The 23,881-nt window shown below is 41.5% G+C and overlaps 1 protein-coding gene across 9 annotated transcripts in view; it reads left to right on the top strand.

Moving 5' to 3' along the window:
- LOC145344848 (myelin transcription factor 1-like protein) overlaps positions 1-23,881 on the top strand; it is a 445,009-nt gene that overhangs the window by 172,566 nt on the left and 248,562 nt on the right. For all 9 annotated transcript variants that reach the window (XM_080192078.1, XM_080192086.1, XM_080192085.1 and 6 more), the window contains exons 6-7: positions 19,804-20,102; positions 21,882-22,859. In XM_080192078.1, the coding sequence (XP_080048204.1) occupies positions 19,804-20,102; positions 21,882-22,859 (1,277 nt within the window). The remainder of the gene's footprint in view (positions 1-19,803; positions 20,103-21,881; positions 22,860-23,881) is intronic.

Below are 23,881 nucleotides of genomic sequence, written 5' to 3'. Positions count from 1 at the left end.
GTTTTGTGTCTATATATGCCCTGTTTGTGAACACAACTCTCATTCACCTGATGAAGGGGCAGTGTTCTGAAAGCTTGTGCCACCAAATAAACCTGTTGGACTTTAACCTGGTGTTGTGAGATATCTTACTGTGCTTACGCCAGTCCAACACCAGCTTCTCCACATCCTGTTTAAGGGGGCCATTGGGTTCACCACTGATGGGGCCACATGGGCATGAGGAGATTCCTGAACAGGATGGGATTCCCATTTTGTGTTCAGCTAGTACGCGACCACCAGTAGTGTATGCTCCAGGTCAGTGCAAGCATTTTGGGTATTGCCATAACTGCTTCATCCTTCAGTAACTGTCAGTGTGAGAGGTGTTCATGCCATTTGTGAAACTCTGTTGATGGCTGCTCAAGGACAAGGGCTGTCCATTGAGGTGTTGGCTTCTGACATCTGTACGCAATCTTTGATGGCAGTACAGAGGTATTACAGTCACAACACAAGGGACATCATTGAACAGGCCATTAATTCCTCAAGATATGCTACCAGTGCCTTGATTGGTTAATAGGATTCAGCGAGGCAGAGAAGTGTGGCAGTCACTGGAAACTGGTTGGCTCGAGGAAGAAGTGGAGAGCTCCCAGACTATCCCGTTGGGGTAGAGAGGTGTAAAGAGATGAGGCATCCATGGTCAAGAGCAAATGGTTAAGACTAGGAAATTGAAAACGTTTGAACAGATGGAGGGTATTAAAAGAGTCATGGATGTAGGTAGAAAGAGACTGGACAAGGGGAAAAAAAGAGTCAAGTTCGAAGAGAGTTCTGTGGGACAGGAGCAGTCTGAAACTATAGGTCTACCAAGGCAGTCCTGTTCATGGATCTTGGGAAGGGGGGAAAAGTGAGCTGTACAGGTTTGGGAAACCATGATGGAAAGCCATGAAGGTATGAACACTGGAGGAAATGAAGTCAATGTGCTAGAAATAATGGCTAATAAGTGTCATAGAGTTGGCACTTGGCCTCTGCAAGGTTGAGCGTAAGAACATAAGAAATAGGAGCAGGAGTAGGCCATCTAGCCCTTCGAGCCTGCCCCGCCATTCAATAAGATCATGGCTGATCTGTCGTGGCTCAGTTCCACATTCCCGCCCTCTCCCCATAACCCTTAATCCCCTCTCTTATCAAAATCCCATCAACCCGCGTCTTAAAAATATTTAGCGAGGTAGCCTCCACCACTTCAACGGGCAGAGAATTCCAGAGATTCACCACCCTTTGAGTGAAGAAGTTCTTCCTCAACTCCGTTCTAAACCGCCCCCCCCTTTATCTTGAGGCTGTGCCCCCTAGTCCTACTATCCTTTCTGAGCAGGAAGAGTCTCTCCACCTCTATCCTATCCATGGCTTCTGACATCTGTACGCAATCTTTGATGGCAGTACAGAGGTATTACAGTCACAACACAAGGGACATCATTGAACAGGCCATTAATTCCTCAAGATATGCTACCAGTGCCTTGATTGGCACTGAGATCCCCACTGCCTCGTTTGTGTCTCTCCCTCAACATCATCATTCATCTGTCATAAAGCTATCAGTAGTTTGTATTACACAAGTCTGGTTCCAATCATTAAGCTCCTCATTATATCGTGTATTGAACTGATCACACCTATGGCAAAGGTCACAAATAAGACAGAAAGTGAGACTACTGACATGGCACCTCTGCTTGGTAGCCTGCCCTACTGCTGACCTGCTGCTCTCCTCTTATGTCCTTCAATAAGTCTGTCCGTCACAATGCTCATCCTTTAAAATGAAGACCCCCGCATCCATCTCCCACTCCCTCACAGCACCCACTCTCCTAAGTGGACAGTGATTACATCAATGGCTGCGAACTGGCCAGCTCTTTAAAAATTGCCTTGGTGGTCATGTGCCGAGATAAAGCAGGTTTGGAACTGGTAAATGATTCTGACGTTGGGGTCCTGCCTGAGAGCAGAGGTTTAGGCACCTGTCACTCTCACTTTTTCTTTTTCCCTGTTTAAACTCTTGTTGAAAACCAACACTCAGCACCACGAGATATCCTGAGTATCTTTAACCACTCTTTTCAGCCATGCTGGTGTGCTGAGTTCTGACCTTTTAATTTGGTTTCTCGTGTTGAAATATATCACACTGCTATGGGCTGTAAATATTTACATCATTTGCATGAGATATGAAGATAGCATATTTTCCTTCGTATATAGATTAATTATAAACAATTCTTGGTCAACGTATTACCAAAAGGATATCGAGATACTGGTGAAGATGTAAAGAATATGTACAAACGTAACTGCACTTTTATAACTATCAGGAAAGACTGAACAGACTAGAGTTCTGGAGAGAAGGATGAGGAATTGCCTTGGTGATTATTTTCCAAACGTCGCTGGATTCCGGGGAAGTGCCGGAAGATTGGAAAACGGCTAATGTTACGCCGTTGTTTAAGAAGGGTGGCAGGCAAAAGGTGGGGAATTATAGGCCGGTTAGTTTAACGTCTGTTGTAGGAAAAATGTTAGAATCCGTGACCAAGGAGAAAATAGCGAGGCATCTTGAGGAGAATTGTTTGATAGAGCAGACGCAGCACGGTTTCGTTAAGGGGAAGTCGTGTCTGACAAACTTATTGGAGTTCTATGAGGATGTGTCTAGGGCGGTGGATAGAGGAGAGCCAGTGGATGTGGTCTTTCTTGATTTTCAGAAGGCGTTTGACAAGGTGCCTCACAAGAGGTTATTGCAGAAGGTCAGGGGGCATGGAGTTGGGGGTAGGGTGTTAGCGTGGATAGAGGATTGGCTGTCAAATAGGAGGCAGAGAGTGAGGGTCAATGGGTGCTATTCGGATTGGCGGTTGGTGACTAGTGGAGTACCTCAGGGGTCGGTGCTGGGGCCTCAGCTATTCACCATTTATATAGATGATCTGGAGGAGGGAACTGAGTGTATGGTGTCGAAATTTGCTGATGACACCAAGATTGGTGGAACAGCAAATTGTGCGGAGGGTGTGGAGAGTCTGCAGAAGGATCTAGATAGGCTGGGCGAATGGGCCAGGAACTGGCAAATGGAATTTAATGTTGGCAAATGTGAGGTGGTCCACTTTGGTAGGAAAAATGGTAGGAAGGACTATTACTTACAGGGCGAAAAACTGCAGCCGGCGACAATGCAGAGGGACCTCGGGGTCCTTGTGCATGAGTCGCAAAAACCCAGCCTGCAGGTGCAGCAGGTGGTCAGGAAGGCAAATGGGATGCTGGCCTTCATAGCGAGGGGGATTGAATATAAAAGTAGGGAGGTCTTGCTGCAGCTGTATAGGGTACTGGTAAGGCCGCAGCTGGAGTACTGTGTGCAGTTTTGGTCACCGCACTTACGCAAGGATATTTTGGCCTTGGAGGGAGTGCAGAGGAGGTTTACTAGGCTGATTCCGGAGTTGAGGGGATTGAGCTATGAGGAGAGGCTGAATAAACTAGGCTTGTACTCATTAGAGTTTAGAAGAATGAGGGGAGATCTCACTAAGATGTACAAGATGTTGAATGGGATGGATAGGATAGAGGTGGAGAGGCTCTTCCCGCTCAGAAAGGACAGTAGGACTAGAGGGCACAGCCTCAGGATAAAAGGGGTGCGGTTTAGAATGGCGTTGAGGAGGAATTTCTTCACTCAAAGGGTGGTGAATCTCTGGAATTCTCTGCCCGTTGAAGTGGTGGAGGCTGCCTTGCTCAATATTTTTAAGACGCGGGTTGATAGGTTTTTGATAGGCAAGGGGATTAAGGGTTATGGGGAGAGGGCGGGAATGTGGAACTGAGCCACAACAGATCAGCCATGATCTTATTGAATGGCGGGGCAGGCTCGAGGGGCTAGATGGCCTACCCCTGCTCCTATTTCTTATGTTCTTATGTTCTTATGAATTAGCCAATACAGGTCTTGGAAATAAGTTGCCATTCGTAGGAGAATCCAAACAAGGATTATAAATATATGACAGCATCTAATAAATGCAGCAAGGAGTTGTGAAGAGACATTGTTACCTAGTGTGTCGTTTGAATGTGGAACTTACTACCAGAGAGAACAGCTGAGGAGAAAACATTAACACATTTATTTTAAAGAAAGCTAGACACATATATGAGAGAGAAAAGAATAGAAAGACATGCTAATCAGGATATAAGTTGTAAAATGAAAGAAGGCTTGTGTAGAATCAAAAACTAGCATTGATCAGTTGGGCTAAATGGCCTGTTTATGTCCTGTAAATTCTATGAGTTGTATTCCCTAGCCGCACCCATTCCCACTGAAAGGTCGGTCATCAGCCCTCCCACCCAAACCTGGCTACCCTGTCAGCCTTAATTGTTTGAGTTGGGATGCCTGTCCCTGTTCTACCCTGGAGAGCAGATTGGCCGACAGCTCTATAATTCCAGCAGTGCCAGGATCAAGCAGTGGTCACTGCTGGGACTATAACCAATTCTCACGCATAAAAAGTAGATGGAGCTCAAAATTAAAGGTAAATCTGGAATTTTGGAGGATCCTGATAGACAGATCTTAAGGAGGAGGGTGAAGTCCGGGGTGGGGGAAGTGGGAGGGAGATTGCGATGTGTGTCTGCTGGGCCCAGGGGACCTCCAAAGGAGGCACCCACCTTCCTGCCTAACGGCAACTCATTAATTCACCTTCACCCTCTGTGAGTGTGTGTGTGTATATGTTGGTATGTGTTGGTGACAGTGAGAACCCTGACACTGGGAGTAAGGCAAACATCACTCTCTGTCACTCATTCTCATACACACACACACACACACACATATACACACACACACAGTCTCACTCTTGCTCATGCACATGCACTCTCATTCACTTGTACAATTACGCATCCACACGCACATTAACTTTCTCATTCCCACGCACGCTCTCTCACATATGCAATTACACATATACACTCACTTTCTCACTCAGGCATACATGCACACTCACTTCACACTTGCATGTACACTCACTCCCACACATATGCACACACAAAAACTTGGGGCAGAATTTCCCCATGGCTGCACTGGCAGCTTCAATGATATGTGGTTGGAGGGAGAATTTCGTGGGAACCAAACATCAGTTTTATGCTGGCGTGATTTTCTCACTGTCTCACTCCCACACACGTGCACTCTGTTTCTTCCTGCCATGCATGCACATACATGCTGCCATGCACACTCATTCCCCATCACACATGCACTCCTACACGTGCACACACATACACTCTCTCACTCTCTATCACAAACATGCGTATTTCCCACCAGCAGGAAGTGGTGTGTTTGCCAGTGGTGGGAATGTCTGGTCCTGTTGCTGTCAAAAGGAATTCCTTTTGACGTCACTCCACACTGGCGGGAAACTCACAGGCAGGGGTGCACTACTGACGGGACTGGCGAATCCCACCGGCACGAACAACTGGAAAATTCCAGTTAACCAGTCTCTTACTTCTACACACACAGGCAAATTTTACAGTTCCACCCGCCACAGAGCAGATGAGGGGCAGACCATGGAGAAGTCTGTTGACCTCAGGTGGGATTTTCCTGGTTCAGGCAAGCGAGGCCGCAAAATCCCGCTCTCGCTCTCACTCTCATTCCCAAACACTCTTCCTCCCACACACACACACACACAATCTCTCACTCCCACACACAATCTCTCGCTACCATACATATTCTCTCACTCCCACTCACACATTCTACCTCCCACTCACTCACACTCTCGCTCTCACTCTCACACACTCTCGCTCTCACTCTCACACACTCTCGCTCTCACTCTCACACACTCTCGCTCTCACTCTCACACACTCTCGCTCTCACTCTCACACACTCTCGCTCTCACTCTCACACACTCTCGCTCTCACTCTCACACACTCTCGCTCTCATTCTCACACACTCTCGCTCTCATTCTCACACACTCTCGCTCTCACTCACACACACTTGCTCTCACTCACACACACAGTCGCCATCTCACACACACTCTCGCTCTCACTCTCACACACTCTCGCTCTCACTCTCACACACTCTCGCTCTCACTCTCACACACTCTCGCTCTCACTCTCACACACTCTCGCTCTCACTCTCACACACTCTCGCTCTCACTCACACACACTCTCGCTCTCACTCACACACACTCTCGCTCTCACTCTCGCGCACTCTCGCTCTCACTCTCACGCACTCTCACTCTCACACTCTGTCGCTCTCACTCTCACACACTCTCACTCTCACACACTCTCACTCTCACACACTCTCGCTCTCACTCTCACACACTCTCGCTCTCACTCTCACACACTCTCGCTCTCACTCTCACACACTCTCGCTCTCACTCTCACACACTCTCGCTCTCACTCTCACACACTCTCGCTCTCACTCTCACACACTTAAGAACATAAGAACATAAGAAATAGGAGCAGGAGTAGGCCATCTGGCCCTTCGAGCCTGCCCCGCCATTCAATAAGATCATGGCTGATCTGTCGTGGCTGATCTGTCGTGGCTCAGTTCCACTTTCCCGCCCTCTCCCCATAACCCTTAATCCCCTCTCTTATCAAAAACCCATCAACCCGCTTCTTAAAAATATTTAGCGAGGCAGCCTCCACCACTTCAACGGGCAGAGAATTCCAGAGATTCACCACCCTTTGAGTGAAGAAGTTCCTCCTCAACTCCGTTCTGAACCGCCCCCCCTTTATCTTGAGGCTGTGCCCCCTAGTCCTACTGTCTTTTTTGAGCGGGAAGAGTCTTTCCACCTCTATCCTATCCATCCCATTCATCATGCTCTCACTCACACACACAGTCGCCATCTCACACACACTCTCGCTCTCACTTATACACACTCTCGCTCTCACTTGCACACACTCTCACTTCCACACACACACATTCTCACTCGCATACACTCTTGCTCTCACTCACATAAACTCACTCCCACTCTCACTCACATAAACTCACTCCCACTCATACTGTTATTCCCACTTCCACTCACACACTCTCTCAGTCACACTCTCCCTCCCACTGACACTGTCTCACTCCCACTGACTTGCTCATGTGCACATTCACACTCGTTCACAGCTTTTCACCCATATTCATATTCTTGCTCCGACTCTCACTCTCTCGCTTCCTCTCCTTCTCTCACACTCACTCTCATACTCGCTCGCTGACACAAACGCTCTCGCTTACACTCTGTTACTCACACTCATTCACGCTCTCTTGCTCACACCCTTGTTCCCACATACACATAGTCTGCCATACATGGCAGTTAGCATCTTCCCCTCAGCCTCAAGTGTTCTGCAGCGCCTCACTCCTGGGTCTTGCTTTCAGCTTCTCTTCCCTGGGCCCTGGTTGGAGATGCCAGCGTGTGGTGGGAAGGTCACCACTTCATTTTACAAACTCACCACCTCTCCCATGCCTTCAAATAGACTGACGGAGACCCATAGAAGTCAGAGCTGTGTAAAAACTCCTCTGATCCAGCTACACCTCATGTTTTCTCTGCCATCACACTACTCTTGTTGGCACAAATTAACATCAGAAATAATTATCTCACTAATAATTAGTCATTCAGCTTTCTTAAGTTTCCAGTTACTAGTATTTTATTCACAGCAAGAAGATAAACAAATAATATTAAGGTTACAATCTGGCCAGTGCAAAAAGGATTGCTGCTAAGCCGGAATCCTTTTCAAAATGTCAGTTTAAATATAAATTTATATTAATGGTTCCAAAGTGTCATGGATGGAAATTTGCAATGAGACTTGGCAATGATTAAAATATGCTACTTTTGGACCATTAGCTGAGGCAATTGTAAGCATTAAGTGTAGTCAACGATTGATCTCAGTCCCTATGCTTGGTTAAGTTATGCAAATGAAGACCATTGAATAACAAAATTGTATTCAATGATCTGTATCCCCACATGAATTGCATTGAAATAGATGGAATGCCAGATTGATGGCAGTGTCACGGGGGAATGTTAAATTGTGAGATTCAGATGGTACCAGAAGCTACGAAGTTTCAGCATCGTCTACACCAATGGATGGAATGATTGTTTTTAACACTCGTTGATGTTTATGTTTATTTTGTTTTATTGTTATGAAATGGGGTTCCAACTGATGGCTGTCTCAGTGTGAGTTGGGTATATAACCTTTTTAGAATCGGAAAGATTGTGATGGTGATATGGACTTGAGGATCTAACAGCTGTTGGTGCTGATTGCTTTGAAGGGCAGCAGCATCACACACAAGACATTATCATGCAACAATACAGTGGTGTTCAGCAGAACAGTGATGAATAATGTGCACAATTCATGTCATGTTGAAGCAATCTATAGGGGTGCGTTCGACAATTTACTGGCCAGTAACATAATAACTTACTAAACCAAAGTATTATTAAATGACTTTACCTATGAGGCATGTTCGTAATTCATTTAAAACTTGGAAATAAATCCCTCAGGTTGTCACTGAAAGCTTGGGGGAAAAAAATGCATTTTTATGGAACGCAAGCACAATTTAGATGAAAAAAATGTTTCAATGTTAGTGAGTTTGGAAAAGCACATCTCACTAAGCAACGTATTCAGTCAGTACATTTATGTGAACATAGAATCATAGAATCCAACAGTGCAGAAGGAGACCATTCAGCCCATCAAGACTGCACCGACCACAATCCCATCCAGGCCCTATCCCCATAACCCCATACATTTACTCTGCTAATCTCCTGACATTAAGGGGTAATTTAGCATGGCCAGTCCACCTAACCTGCACGTCTTTGGACTGGTACTCTGAGAACAACTTCAAAAGGTGTCTCGCAGAGACCGTCTATTTCTTTTAGTGAAAGCACATGACAGAAGACACCACCTTGTAGCAATTGGAACTTAGAACATATTGCAGACTTAATTGAAATGTAAACGTAGATTTAATGTTTGAATTTGAAAATAAAGGGACCAAACCTCAGATTTAGTTAGGAAAAAGGTACAGGCTGAACTTACATTTTGGATAACTGAATCTCATGGCATGGAATTTGCAGGAGCAGAGCACTTTGTGCTGTGAATTTGTTTTCTTATCTTTCAGTGTGAATTTGTGTTGCACATTGCTGGGCATGTGAGTTAATAACGTGCCCAGCATCTGTGACCCTGGTGAACAACAGGATCAATAGAGTATCTCCTTCACCAAAGAAACCCAATGACTGAGCAAGAACCAGGAATGGCAGATGAGAAAAAGGCTGAATTAGAGTCAGATAATAAAAGAGAAATAAAGACAGGTTGAATTAAGTAAGGAAAAAAAGTCAAAAGAAAATAAATAAAAAATTTCAAGTTTTAAAATCCTTGGAATAATTTGTCTTTGAGGCTTCATAGTTTCATTTATACCTTTTCTGGACCCTGTTGGTTGAGTTCATTGCAAGAACATAAAATTTACCTTTACAAGAGTTGTCATGACATTAATTTTCTTTGACATGTTTAATTCCCCTTCAAGATGTAAATGCAACAATTTCTTGAAACTCACGGGAAGATTGACAACAAGATCCCATTTTTGTGAGGCTCATTTCAGGGCATTGCAAACCAATCACAGAAATCATAGAAACCCTACAGTGCAGAAAGAGACCATTTGGCCCATTGAGTCTGCACCAACCATAACCCCACAACCGCCCAACAGTTTGGGGCAATTTATGCCTCATGTCATATCTGTTTTTCACAATGTCCAGCTCTTTGCACACACAGTGCTACATTGAGTGCTGCAGACTCGCCATAATTTTCCCAGGAATTTCAGGGTCATTGTTTTCAAAAAACATTTTGTGAAGTAGCACTACCATGACTTTCCAGTGTGATGTTAGTACAATATAATTCTTTAAATTTTTGTTATTTGCTTGTTTATAAACTAAAGGGTAAATTTTCCAGTCTCGCCTACCATGAGAATCATACAGCATGGCTGGAAAACCCTGTCCTAGGTGTCTGTAAACACCTCAGAGTCAGGAAAACCCAAAGATTAAGCAGGGCAATTGAAAGATTGCATTGCAGATTTTTGGGGCCAGCAAACCTACCTCTGTGTAGACATTCAACTGGAGACAAGTGAGTTGAATTCTCAGGGGAGGGAGAATGTCGCATAAAACTCCTCACAAATTTTCAATCAAAGCCAATTATGTTAACCTCAGAGGCAGATGTCAAATGTGCACCCAAGCACATTTTTAATTAGAAATAAAATAATTAAGTTAAGTAGGACACTTGAAGGTCAACTTCCTGATCATTTAAAGCATAGTGTTTAATTCAGGGATAACATTCACCTTCACTTGTAGGGAAGCAAGGAAGTAAAATGAACAGGAGTGTTTGGAGGCAGTGTGCTGGGAGTTATTTTTATAAATCAGCCGTACAGTATCAATTTGGGAGAGTTTCAGTTTTGCATCAATGATGAAGTTGTGGTAATAATATCCCACAAATTAAACTTTGGTGAATGGGATCAGGTTGCCAAGCCTCTGGCTTACTCCTGCTGCGGCATAACAACAACTGATACAAAACAAGGTTTCGACTGGATATCTAGAAAACTTCTAAAGCTTAATTTTTAAAAATTCCATTAACGTTAGCAGAGAACTGGTTATTCATCCATCCTGTATTAACATCAGAATGAAACATTTGGATGCTAGTTTTCCTGTTCTGAGAGTCTTGAAGAGACTTTGTATAATTCAGCATTGGTTGAGCTTACCTCTCTGGTTGTGTAACAGTATCCATAGTGCTGAAATCAGAACTGCTTTCTGAGCTAGCACAATATTAAAAAATCTTTTTTTTTCAGAGTATTCCCCACCTGCTGCTGCAAATAATTTTAAAAGTATACATATTTTGATCGATAGGACCGTTTTGCAGATTTTATCGCCTCATAACTTAGAAGCAGATAAACAAGTTAAACGTGTGTTTGGGCTTTTCACATAAGTTAAGCTGCTGCATCACAATATTGCTCAGTCTTTTGAAGAGTAAATTAAGATCAAAAGTAGAATTTGAACTATTTTGACTTTTTATCTTGGATGTCTTGCTTGGAATTTTCCACATTTTTAGCAAGCTGTAGACATATCCTCTTGTTCAGGAATTTCATGGAATTGCTCCTGCTTTGCCTTTGTCCGGGATGTGGCAGTAACTTTATTTGCAGTGAAATGGGAATAGGTCTGAGTAATTTCCTGGTCATTGTATCGAGCATCATTTCTTGGTACAAAATCGCTTTGAAAGTCCCAACAGAAGCCGCTGGAGAGCTTTATGATAGAATTATTTTTAAAAAAGGACGTGTTAAATTAAAATTTCCACAGCACATGATGACTTAATACCTCAACAACTGTGTGCCGACTCGTGATGAGGAGGTGGTTGCCGGTTTTAGCTGATATTTAAGCGCCTTTTGCCACCAAACGCCTAGCTTTGTACAAACGTAGCATTTCATCTTTTGTTAAGGGTATGTGTGAAAATTTAGCAATAAACCATTTTGCCCTCATTTTTGTTTTGTACACTGTGGTGCCTGAAGGTTGAATTCAAAGCTAACTGCAAAAATGCCTACGATCCAGATCATTTCATGTCTGTTTTGAAATAGTGAGCGTTCTCAAAGTGCTGGGTGGGGGAACATATGAATAGGAGTCGGTCATTCAACCTCTGGAACCTGTCGTGCCGTTCAAATAGATTATGGCTGATATGTATCATTAATCCACTTAACTGCCTTGATAACTTAGTGCTCTTGCTGAACAATAGCCTCTCAATCTCAGTTTTGAAACATGTAATTGACCTAACCCCAACAGCTTTTGCAGGTGAATTTCAGGCTTCCAGTACCCTTTTGTGTGAACAAGTGCTTCTTAACATCAACCTTGAACAGTCTAGCTCTATATTTAAGGTTAATGCTGGACAGCTCGTCCTGTTATAAACAATTGCTTGCAAAATATTAGCGTCTCTCAGTTGGTCACATTGCTACACTGGCAGTCTGCAGGACTGAAGCAAAGCCTAAAGGTTGACATGCTTCAATAACATTTTGAATAAACAATAACATATTTCTAAGCAGTGCATCAAGGCCAAAAGTCAACAGCTCAAAGATTTCATGACAAACAATTCCAAATATACACCCCCAAAGTGCTCCATTTACTAACTGCTTTTTCTCCCAAGACCAATTAAGGATTGGAACAAAATCTCCCACAAATCTTAATCTCCATGCCCTCAAAGAATTAATTTAAGGGAAATCCGTTGAACTTTTTTAATTAATGTGAGCATCGGTTGCACTCATTGTGCACCTCCAGTGAAAATGTCATTGTGGAAGACTACAGAGAGAACCTCACCATGTACCAAGTACCAAATACCTTGAGCCTGTCTTCAGAATAGAAGACACACAAAAATCCAGAAATAATGGGGAATCGTGTTCAAATAAGAATGCAAAACTTAAAAGAAATCAGTGTAAGTAAAAGCTGAAGAAATGACTGGAAGCAGGGCCAGGGAGAGAAACATACATCTCCTATTTCCAGGCCCCATATTCCTCCACCTGACTTTAACCCACTCCCTCAATCAGGAATGATATGTATTCCCCTTTCAAGATTCACTAATCAGTTCACTAGACAATTCCAGTAAGGTCCTGGTAAAATGACAATGCACATTGTTGGGATCTGGTTACAGATATTACCCAATGTATATGTAGCATGGATCACTAATATTAAGAGCAGCAAAGATACAATGCAGTGTTAGTTTGTGTGTACCCTATTGGTGATTGTAACTTTAATAGCATCATGCAATATTGCTAGTTTTATAATATTCCATTAGTTATACTGTGCAGGTGATAGCACTGATTTTAGTGACTACTTCAGTCCTCTTTAACATGCTGTGCACAATGCACCATATGGACATGGTGACAGTAAATTCAGATTTGGGGGAAAGATTCAATACCTGTACCCACATAAACTACACAAGTTATTTTCCATTCTGTAGAATTAGAAGATTACTTTCTTCTGTCTAGGTGCAAGATAGTATTCAATATAATTGTTTAATACCAGGGGTGTAATTGGATTCTGTTTATCAATGATCTAGCAGGATAGAAAGACCAAATGACTTCTGAACAACAAAGTAGAATGATTGAACAATATAGGTTTTCACTGTCAGTGAGAAGTATTCTGTCTCTGCTGTCTCTGTGCAGAACAGCTTTTAAGAGGCCAGAGGACATAAACTGGTTCGTAATTCTAATCTTATTCAGAAAGTCTGAAGACTCTGCTGCTTCTCACTATAATATATTTTCAATATCCACTATGCAACTTCATCACAATATTGCAATACCTCAAAAAACTCATAAAAAGCGCTAAGGTAGGGTGAGATAATAGCTCAGTAGACAAAAGTGCAAGATTGAAGTCAATGGAAACAATTCTTGAAAATCGTCTGCAGTGCAGAACAGGTTACAGGTTCACTGAGCCCCTCACGCACCCCTTTCCTGGCAATCTCACCCCATAAAGCCCGCTCATAGTAAAATTATATTAGAAGTAAAATGAACAGAGCTGTAGCCATGACTCAACCCTTTAGTCGCAAGGATAACAAGACCATATAGCCCAGTTCATCTCATCCATTTCAGAATAACGTGCAAACATATATACTAGGAACAGGAGTAGACTATTCAGCCCTTTGAGCCTGGTCTGCCACTTGATATTATTTGTACATTATACCTGTACATACAAGTGGAAAGTATTTAACTGACTGTAAAGCATTTTGAGTCGTCATGAAAGTAATTCTATAAATGTAGGCTTTGACTTTCTTTCGTTACACCTGCATTCAGTTGGCAGAGTGACTGCAGCAATGGTGAAATTGGAGAGCCAGTTGGAGGAGCAATCAACTGATGTTAGGACTACAAAGAATCACTACATTTATAAAAACAATTCAACTCTGTAACTAATCTCTCCCCAACCCCTCATATCCAACCTATCCTATGCAACTTCCCATCACTCACCAATCCCCACTCCAAGCCTTGTCTCCAATCACCCCCAAACTCCATCCAACCTCACTTGACCCCTTGTCTAACCTCCCACCAACTTTGCACCCAACCCCACCTTCAACTTTTCCTCAACCCTCCTCTAACCTCCCAAGTACCCCACAACCTCCCCCCAATCTTCACCTCCAGGCCCCTTTAACTTCCCAATAATTATCCCTCAGCCCCCTAACTTTCCCCCAACCTTCTCCCAGACCATCCTGATCTTCCCCACCCATTCCACTGTAACCTTATCACAACTCTCCAATCTCCCCTCCTCAAACCTTCCACTCCCCTCGCCCTCACACACAGCATCCAATTGTTTCGCAACTTACAGGAATTTGACTTACCATTTTTTCAAGCAAGGACTTTCTGCTGACAGTTGCTGTGCCATTGCTGACCTTTGGACTGTAAAGTGCCTAGCCGGAAGATGAGATGCTGTTCCTCCAGTTTGCACTGAGCTTCACTGGAACATTGCAGCAAGCCAAGGACAGACACATCTTCCCTTCATTCCCTCTGTCAGCATTCTGCAGAGACCATTCCCTCCCAGATAACCGAGGACACTCTTCCACTATACCCAACACCTCTCCCATCACTCATCGCATCTTCCCATGCAATTGCAGAAGGTATAACACTTGTCCCTTTACTTCTTCTATGCTCACCATCTAAGGTCCAAAACATTTTTTCCAGGTTAAGTAGTGTTTCACTTGCACCTCTTTCAATTTGGTATATTCCATTCGTGCTCCCGATGTGGTCTCCTCTATATCGGAGAGACCGAGCGTAGACTGGGTGATCGCTTTGCTGAGTACCTTCGGTTTGTGAGCAGTCAGGACCCTAACCTTCTGGTTGCTTGCCATTTTAACAAACGATCCTGCTCCCGTGCCCACATGTCTGTTCTTGGCTTCCTGCAATGTTCCATTGAAACTCAATGCAAACTGGAGGAACAGCATCTCATCTTCCGGCTTAGGCACTTTACAGCCTTCCAGTCTTAGCATCGAATTTAACAACTACAGATGATTTGCTGTACCCCAGCTCAGTCCCCTTTGTTTTCATTCTATTTTGTTTAATTTTTTACTGTTCTCTACCTTTTATTTCTTTATTGTCTTTTTTCATTTATCTTCTCCCCCACTCTTTCCTTCCCCTACTTCATCCCCTTTCCCTTACCTTTTCTCTCCCCCCTCTCGCCCGCTTACCCTTTTCTACATTCTATCTCTGTCCCATTCCCTCCCCCCCACCAACAGCTCCACCTGTCACAGCTTACAGCTTCTTTACCATTTGGCCATTCACAACCTTTATTCTTTCTGTGGAATCTTTTCCCCTGGTTTCTATGGCTAGAACTCATTTTTCATTCTCTCCTCCTGCAGTATAAATATCTCCCACTTTCTGTGCCTCTCAGCTTTGACAAAAGATCATCTGGACTCAAAACATCAGCTCTTTTCTCTCTTTACAGATGCTGCCAGACCTGCTGAAATTTTTCAGTGTTTTCTCTTTTAGTTTCAGATTCCAGTATCTGCAGTAATTTGCTTTTATTCAGAAATCAATGCAATAGTGAGGAATGATACTGGCTTGGAAAATCATGATGTGGAATCTGTGTGGGTGGAGATAAGAAATGCCAAAGGGCAGAGAACATGGTTAGGTGTTGTCTGTAGGTCCCCAAACAGTAATGGAAATGTAAGGGAAGGTATTAAACAAGAAATCAGAGATTCAATAAGGGTGTAACTGTAATCATGGGTGACTTTAGTTTACATATAGACTGGACAAACTGAACTAGCAATGGTATATTGAAAGAGGAGTTGCTGGATTGTGTACGTGATGGATTTTTAGACGAATGCAGTAAGGACCAAGCAGAGAACAATCTGTTTCAGATTGGGTACGGTGCAAAGAGAAAGGGTTAATTATTAATCTTGTTGTTCAGGGTCCCTTGAGGAAGTGCAACCATAATGTAATAGAATTCTTCATTAATCATAGAATAAAGTAATAGAATGAATCCGTGCAGAAGAGGCCCTTTGGCCCATTGAGTCTGCACCAACATGCAGGAAAATACTTGCCCTGCCACCTAATCCAATTTACCAGCATTTGGCCTAAAGCCTTGAATGTTATGGGAAAATGGGTACTGGGAACATTAATGAGCTTAAAGGCTGACAAGTCACCAGGACCTGATTATCTAAATCTTAGAGTATTAAAGGAAGTGGCTCTGGAAATATTGGATGAGTTGTTTGCAAAGATAACCAAGCTACTTAAAAAGAGAGAAAAGGGAGAATTACAAATTGTTAGCCTGACATCAATAGTGGGGGAAATGTACACGTCTTTAGAAAAGACATGATAACAGAATATTTGGCAAGCATTTAACAGGATTGAACAAAGCCAGCAAGGTTTATGAAACATGCTTAACAAATCAACTGGAGTTTTTTGAGGATATAACTAGTATAATAGATAAGGGAGAACCAGTGGATGCGGTGTATTTGAACTTTCAGAAGGTTTTAGATAAGAACCCCATAAGAGGTTATTAGATAAAATTAAAGCACATGGGATAGGGGGTAATGTATTGGCATGAATCCACAATTAGATGATAGACAGGAAACAGAGAGGAGGAATAAATGGATCTTTTTCTGAGTGGCGGGTAGTGATCAGTGGAGTATCACAAGGACCAGTGTTTGGGCACTCGCTGTTCATGATATATATAAATTACCTGGATGAGGGAACCAAATATAACATTTCCAAGTTTGCTGATGAACAAAACTGGGCGGAATCATTAGGTGTGAGGAGGATGCAAGGAGGCTTCAAGGTGATTTAGACAAGTTGAGTAAGTGGGCAAATACATAACATATAGAATACAACATAGCTAAATTTGAAATTAGACACTTTGGTGTGAAAAACAGAAAGGAAGAGTATTAATTAAATGCTGATCTTTTGAGAAGTACGGATATACAAAGGGATCTAGGTGCCCTTGTACATCAGTCAATGAAAGTGGAGAGGCAGGTGCAGCAAGCAATTAGGAAGGCAGATGGTATGTTGGCCAGCACTGCAAGAAAATTTGAGTTCTAAAGTAGGGGTGTCTTTCTGAAGTTGTACAGGGCCTCAGTGAAACTGCACCCAGAGTATTATGTGCACTTTTAGTCTGAATGACAAGGAAAGGATATACTTGCCATAGATTGAGTACAGCAGACGTTCACAAGGCTGATACTGGTGCTGGTGTGTCTGTCCTATGAGGAGAAATTGATTCAACAGCCTGTATTCACTTGAATTTAGAAGGATGTGAGTAGATCTGATTGAACATGTCAAATTCTAACATGGATGGGCAGACCAGATGCAGGGAGGATGTTTTTCCTGGTTTGGGAATCTAGAACTGGGGGACACAAACTCAGTATATGGGTCAACCCTTTCAGATTGAGATGAGGAGAAAAGGGTAGTGAATCTATGGAATTCTCTACAACAGAAGGTTGTGGAGGCCCAATCACTGAATGTATTCAAGAATGAGAAACTTTTTTTAAAGATTTTAATGGCATTAAGGGATATGGAAATGAAGCAGGAATACAACATTGAGATTGAGGGCAGGGTATGGACCACGCAAAAGTTCATTGGCCTCAAGTAGGAATTTCTGGCCTTGGGGTGAGCTTGGCTAGAAAATCCCACCCAGAGTATCAGCCATGATCATATTGAATGGCGGAACAGACTCAAAGGACCAAATGGGGTATTATTGCTCCGAGATTGTATGTTCCTAATTTTTCCTGAGACCAACCCAAAATTATGCTATAGCGTCCCAGAATTTGCCTTGATTTCTCCTCTGTGTTCCCTGACGTATAAAATTTATGGCGATCCTTCCATTTGCTTTTGGATGAATGATCCTCCGCTTTTCTCTAAAACCTCATAATTATGGACTCTTCAGTTCAGGTGTGGGATTTCTTACCAACTGGCTTAATTGCCATTATGCTCCCATAGCTTCCACACACTGCTGGTCACAGTTATTTCCAAGCTCTTAGCAAATGTTTTTTCTGTCTGTTCCAAGCTGACAGATCAATTGTTTGCTTCCAAGCTAACTGCAAATTATCATCTGTCACAAAGCTCTGTGAGGACCACTATAGATTTCTTCCTTTTACTTTGAGCTAGGCAAATCTTCCAGTTTCTTTTCACCTTTTGAATTCCAAACTGAGCTCAAGCCTTACTCTCAATAAGAACATAAGAACATAAGAAATAGGAGCAGGAGTAGGCCATCTAGCCCTTCGAGCCTGCCCCGCCATTCAATAAGATCATGGCTGATCTGTCGTGGCTCAGTTCCACATTCCCGCCCTCTCCCCATAACCCTTAATCCCCTCTCTTATCAAAACCCATCAACCCGCGTCTTAAAAATATTTAGCGAGGTAGCCTCCACCACTTCAACGGGCAGAGAATTCCAGAGATTCACCACCCTTTGAGTGAAGAAGTTCTTCCTCAACTCCGTTCTAAACCGCCCCCTCTTTATCTTGAGGCTGTGCCCCCTAGTCCTACTATCCTTTCTGAGCGGGAAAGTTAGTATTTTCTTTTCTTAAGACGACTAACATTTAGCTGTCCCAATTCAGTGGGCTGCAATCTACACCTTGACCAAACTGCAACTGCTTCTGTCTGTTCCCAAGCTGAACTGCCAGCTTCTATGAGCAAACATATACAGATATATTAAGCAAAAGAACCTTTTACTCCCACATCTTGACTCCATGACAATTTGGTATGCTTTGGGGTATTCTCAAACAAAAATGATAACAAAGCTAATTTACCTTTAACACAGCTCTTTGATTCTGGAACTCATATGAATTATTTATTTTTCTTATGTAGTCTTATCACCCTCTTTCCCAGAGTTGCTAGCTTTTAGTTTATTTCATGGAGAAAATAATGGACACCATGGCTCAATGAAGAACTCCAGATATGGCTTTGCAATTGTTTCAGCTTTTATTCCCTAATCAACTCTGACCTGCTAAGATAAACACAGGTTAATTAAACCTAGGCTTGTTTGGTTTGCCTTTACATTTGGGTCGTTTATCAGATTCTCAATCAAGGTCTTTCCATTTAACTCTTTAATTCTCAAAATTAGAAGTTATATCCAAAAACACACAAATTCTGAACTGGACATTCACAACAATATTTGTATCTTTATATTTCGTTAGTTCGCTCATATAAATATGTTTTAATAAATAAGCTGGGGGTCTTCTGCAATGATTTGTTAATTGTATATTAGTTGGGTTTTTAAGGATGATGGGTATTATTTTTGGACTCACCTGTGCTTATTTTATATATATCATATCTATATAGGAGTAGACTGAAAGATTTGATATTGGTTGGAGGTGCATGATATGTAATGTGTGACTCTGTTTAAAACAATAAGTATATACAAAGACTAGACTCTAGTACTCTATTCCTCGTGACCTGGCCACCTGAATTCTAACATGAGACTACAAGACTGTACAAGATAATCAATTGCTCAGTATACTGGTATAAATGAAACATGCATGAACTCATAGAACTGCTTACATAGTAAGGAGGCAAAAAACAATTTTGTAAAATGAGAGTAGGAAGTAAATACACAGGTAGTATGAGAGTGAGACTCTCCTGAGTGAGAGAGTTTACAGAATGCAACTCTCTTTGTTTTAATGTTAACACAACTGATGATGCAGTTGACTCTATGTTAATGTTGAAGAGATTAAAAGGATATTTGAAATATTCCCAGGCAGCCCAGTGATATGGAATTTCTTAAACTTTTGCACTGAACCTTCAAAGACAGAACATCTGACTGATTTAATTGACTCAGTGGTGTTAGCTATCTGAACACATGTAATTTGTTTATCTATAATAAATTCTAGAATGAATAAGATTGCTGTTCCAAATACAATGCATTACTGTAGAAACTCTTCCTACTGTACTAATTGTTTTCTGTTTCCTTGTTCTAGTGTTTATGGATGTCCATTGGCAAAAAAGCGGAAGATACAGGACAAACAACCAAGTGAACCAGCTCTGAAGAGAAAACCGTTCCTGGTGAGAACTGACAACTCTTCTGTAGATGAGTGCTATGAGACTGATGGCACAGAGGAACTGGATGAGAAAGATGAGGAATATTCTGACGAAAATGATGATCAGGAGGAAGATGAAGAAGAAGAAGAGGATGTGGAAGCGGAAGAGGAGGATGAGGACGAATTAGAAGAGGAAGATGAGGATGATGAAGAGTATGAAGATCAGAGTAACGAGCAAGGTATGAATTACATTAGACAGATTGAAAAAACCTTTGAACGCTGCTCAGTTTATAAAAATGTCAAAACAAAGACCTTCTAAGATTGGATTCAGCTGTCTTAATTTCTGGCTTACATTATTTGAAAATAAGGAAGCTTGAGTTTATCTTCAACATTTGTGTAAAGTTGCTGATCCCATGTTCCCTGTGGCAAATTGTATTCACAAGAAGCATGGTTTGCTCATTGGGATACAATATTCTAATGCAGATTCATTGCAATTGATGAAATTACCCTGTTGTTATTAAATGTGTTGTTGTGAATTCACATAAGCTTGTTTTAAACACATGATTGATTTCATTAACAGATCATAAAAGTCACCTCTTACTCCAACATGCCGATCATGATGGGATTTTTTAAACTTCATTCCATAATAAGCAATTAATTCAAAACTTCGTCATCCAAGTGATTTTTTTAGTTCAAAACTTCGTCATCCAAGTGATTCTTTAAATCTGTGAATATTTATTTGGAAACAGCAGTAATTATTGTATTGTTGGCAACCAAGATTGTTCATGTATTAATACTGCAATTCTGACAGTAACCATGTGAGTTCAGAGGTGTTTTTATTTTAATTATACAATAATTATAAGCTGTATTACTAATACATATGAATTAGTTTTGATTTTCTGCACCCAGATGTTTATTAAGGGAATTATTTGTTTATGTAGAAAGGAGAATAAAAATATTGTTCCTAATTAAAGATAACTAATAACTTGCTGTAAAATCAGAATACTATTTTAATTCCTAGACCAAAGTTACATTACTCCATGAGTTGGATTTCAGAATTGTGCCAGAATAAATTTATTTCTAACATGATGAATTTGTATAATTTGATCATGCTCACCATACTTTTATTCTTATGCCAATCATTGTGGCACATCTCTTTTATCACTGTTCCAGCACAGACCAATAGATCTGATATAAATTGTTGACTTTATTGATTATTCTATTATTAAGATCCAATGATCTGGAAGGAATGGTTTACCCAATGCAAGCATTTACCACACTCACCATTGTTTGATTCGTCTTCTATACATTTAAAATATAAACAAAGGCATTTCCGAAGACTCAGTAGATAATTGTGTCGTTCGATGTTATACTGAGCTGTACCTGAAAGCACTAAGTTTGATCCCTAGCCTTCTAACCTTTGCTGACTTCAGCCTGGGCAGCAATGGGTCATATTAATTGTCATTATTTCTTAGCTGGAACAGAAGGAATAAGAAATTACCCAGGGGAAAAAAAAAGTGGAGTTTTCACTTTTGCTGAGTATTGCTGGAACATGTGCAAAGTTTGGAAGTTAACTCAAGACAAAATTGAGTGATGTGCCCTCATCGCAAAATAGCTTGCTGAAAATCAGTGGAGATTGCTCCAGCGAAATTTTGTAAAATTACCGCTTTCTAAATTGATGTAGTTCATTGGATGGTGGTGGAGCAGTAGGATTGGATTGGGTGGTGGTGGGAGTGGAGTGTACATTCATCTAGTCTCCTGCCATGTAATATTGTGAAGAAGAAGTTGGATAAACTCCTGTGGAATTCCAGGACCTTTGTTGTTCATACATACAAAACAATCACATGAGCAAGCTACCAATGGCTTGTGTGTCATGCTGCCATTTCAGTCATTGCCTGTAGGAAAATTGGGAAAAATTTGGGAGGAATAAAACTAATGACAATAAACCATGTCCATTAAATAATTTCATCTCTAGGTGATCAACAATAATTAAGCTTTGCTTTCTTGTTTTCCATTAGAAGACCTTCAAGAAGAATCTGATAATTTCAGGAGAAACCAGGACATTGAGAAAGATGATAACAACAATGATGAATATGACAATTATGATGAGCTTGTTGCAAAATCATTATTAAACCTGGGAAAAATAGCTGAAGATGCAGCGTTTAGGGCTATGACAGAGTCTGAAATGAGTGACAGCACAGTGCGTGGCCTGGAGGACGATAGTGACACTAACGGGAGCAGGGGTAGAAAAACAAATAAAAATGACTCCTGCCAACTGAGTTTGGATGTTGACAGTGATGTTGTTAGGGAAACAGTGGATTCCCTTAAGCTCCTGGCACAAGGACATGGTGTGGTACTTTCAGACAATGCAAGTGTTAGGGGTCGCATAGATGGTTTAATACAGAATGAAATTAGAAATGTGAACTTGGGGTCATGCAAGTCCACCAGTGATGGTTTGGAAAAGACTGTTGATGAAAGTGATGAGGCTGTTTGCCTGAGCAGTCTTGAGTGCCTAAGGAACCAATGTTTTGACTTGGCCAGGAAGCTAAGCGAGAGTCAGCACGAGGAAAGGAACCAGCAACATCATTTTAGTGATTGTCAACAGAACAGACCTGACGATGACATCACAAGAAGGATGTCAGATCGGAACTATTCAGATATGGTTAACCTGATGAAGCTTGAAGAACAGCTTAGCCCTCGATCTCGAGCTTTTTCTTCTGGTGTCAAGGAAGAAGAATCACATGACAGAGATGATGACACTGGTTCAGTCAAATCTGACCGGTCTGAGGAGGTGTTTGATATGACCAAGGGAAACTTAACTCTGTTAGAAAAGGCCATTGCACTGGAAACAGAGAGGGCTAAAGCAATGAGAGAAAAAATGGCAATGGAAACTGCAAAGAGGGATGCATCAGATCAAATTCCAAGGCATCACGTCGGAGATGAGAAGAAGTCTAGATCCTCCGATGGTCATGTTAAAAAGCCATACTACCCTAAAGGTACAACTTCTGTCTGTTTCTAGAATATAAGGTAACATTCTGTTCAGAACTATTGATTCAGCTCCTTATCTTGAATACGAAGGTTGCCAGATAACAATTGAATAGCAATAGAGTGATCGATAACAAAAGAAAGGAGCTTTAACTGCACATTAATTATGTTAACGTTGTGACTTGATGGAAAACATTTATCATGCAAGGTAAAAAAAGGGACCGTGGCTAATTAATTGTCATTTATTTTCAAGTCACATTCCGCTTCACATGAAATCCTCCCTTTGCAAATTACGGCCAGGTATTATATGCTGTTACGATGTGCTATACGCAAAGGTGGAAAAAAAAATGAAAGTGTTGAGTTTCCACAGGGGCTCTCCTGTTCATCTGCTGGAAGTTTGGCAAAACAAGAGTGGAAACCAAGAAAAATGGCACAAGTGTTGTATATACCATTTTTCTCTGGTATCTCTACCAAAGTTATGGCAGGTGAGTGGGAGAGGCTCACGCAAATTCAAATTTTTGTGACATCATTTATAAATGCACAAAAACTCGTCACTGCTCTGTAGCAATTTTATTATTATGGTCTTTCAATAATAATTCTATTAACACTGTTTTGTGGTTTTTACACATAATCAAATGTTAAATTATTTGCATTCTTATTCCAGTATTCACTTGCAATTAACTAGGATCTTGGGATGAATCTAGATGACAAGTCATGCAATGTTATTTAAGATGTCAGAAATATAACATAATTTGCTTATGATGTACCCAGCCATGGAATGTCTAACGGAATTGTCTGATGCCGGTTGGACTTTATTTCATGAGTACATATTATGTAGAATACAAATTAGTAAGTTTATTGATGATAATATAAACTAATATGTTTATACATGATTTTGGTGCTTTAAACCTAAGTCTGTCAGCAGGTCAGAACAATATCAATTTTTAATGCCTTTTCAACCTTTACAATAACGCTGAAAATTTTATATTATAAGGAATAACTTAATGACTATTATCATTCGATAGAAATGAAA

This window comes from Carcharhinus amblyrhynchos, chromosome 7 (genome assembly GCF_965287045.1).
Source record: "Carcharhinus amblyrhynchos chromosome 7, sCarAmb.v2.hapA, whole genome shotgun sequence".
NCBI classification, from domain to species: domain Eukaryota; kingdom Metazoa; phylum Chordata; class Chondrichthyes; order Carcharhiniformes; family Carcharhinidae; genus Carcharhinus; species Carcharhinus amblyrhynchos.
The sequence above is the reverse complement of the archived record's forward strand: the minus strand, read 5'-3'. Positions and strand labels throughout refer to the sequence as shown.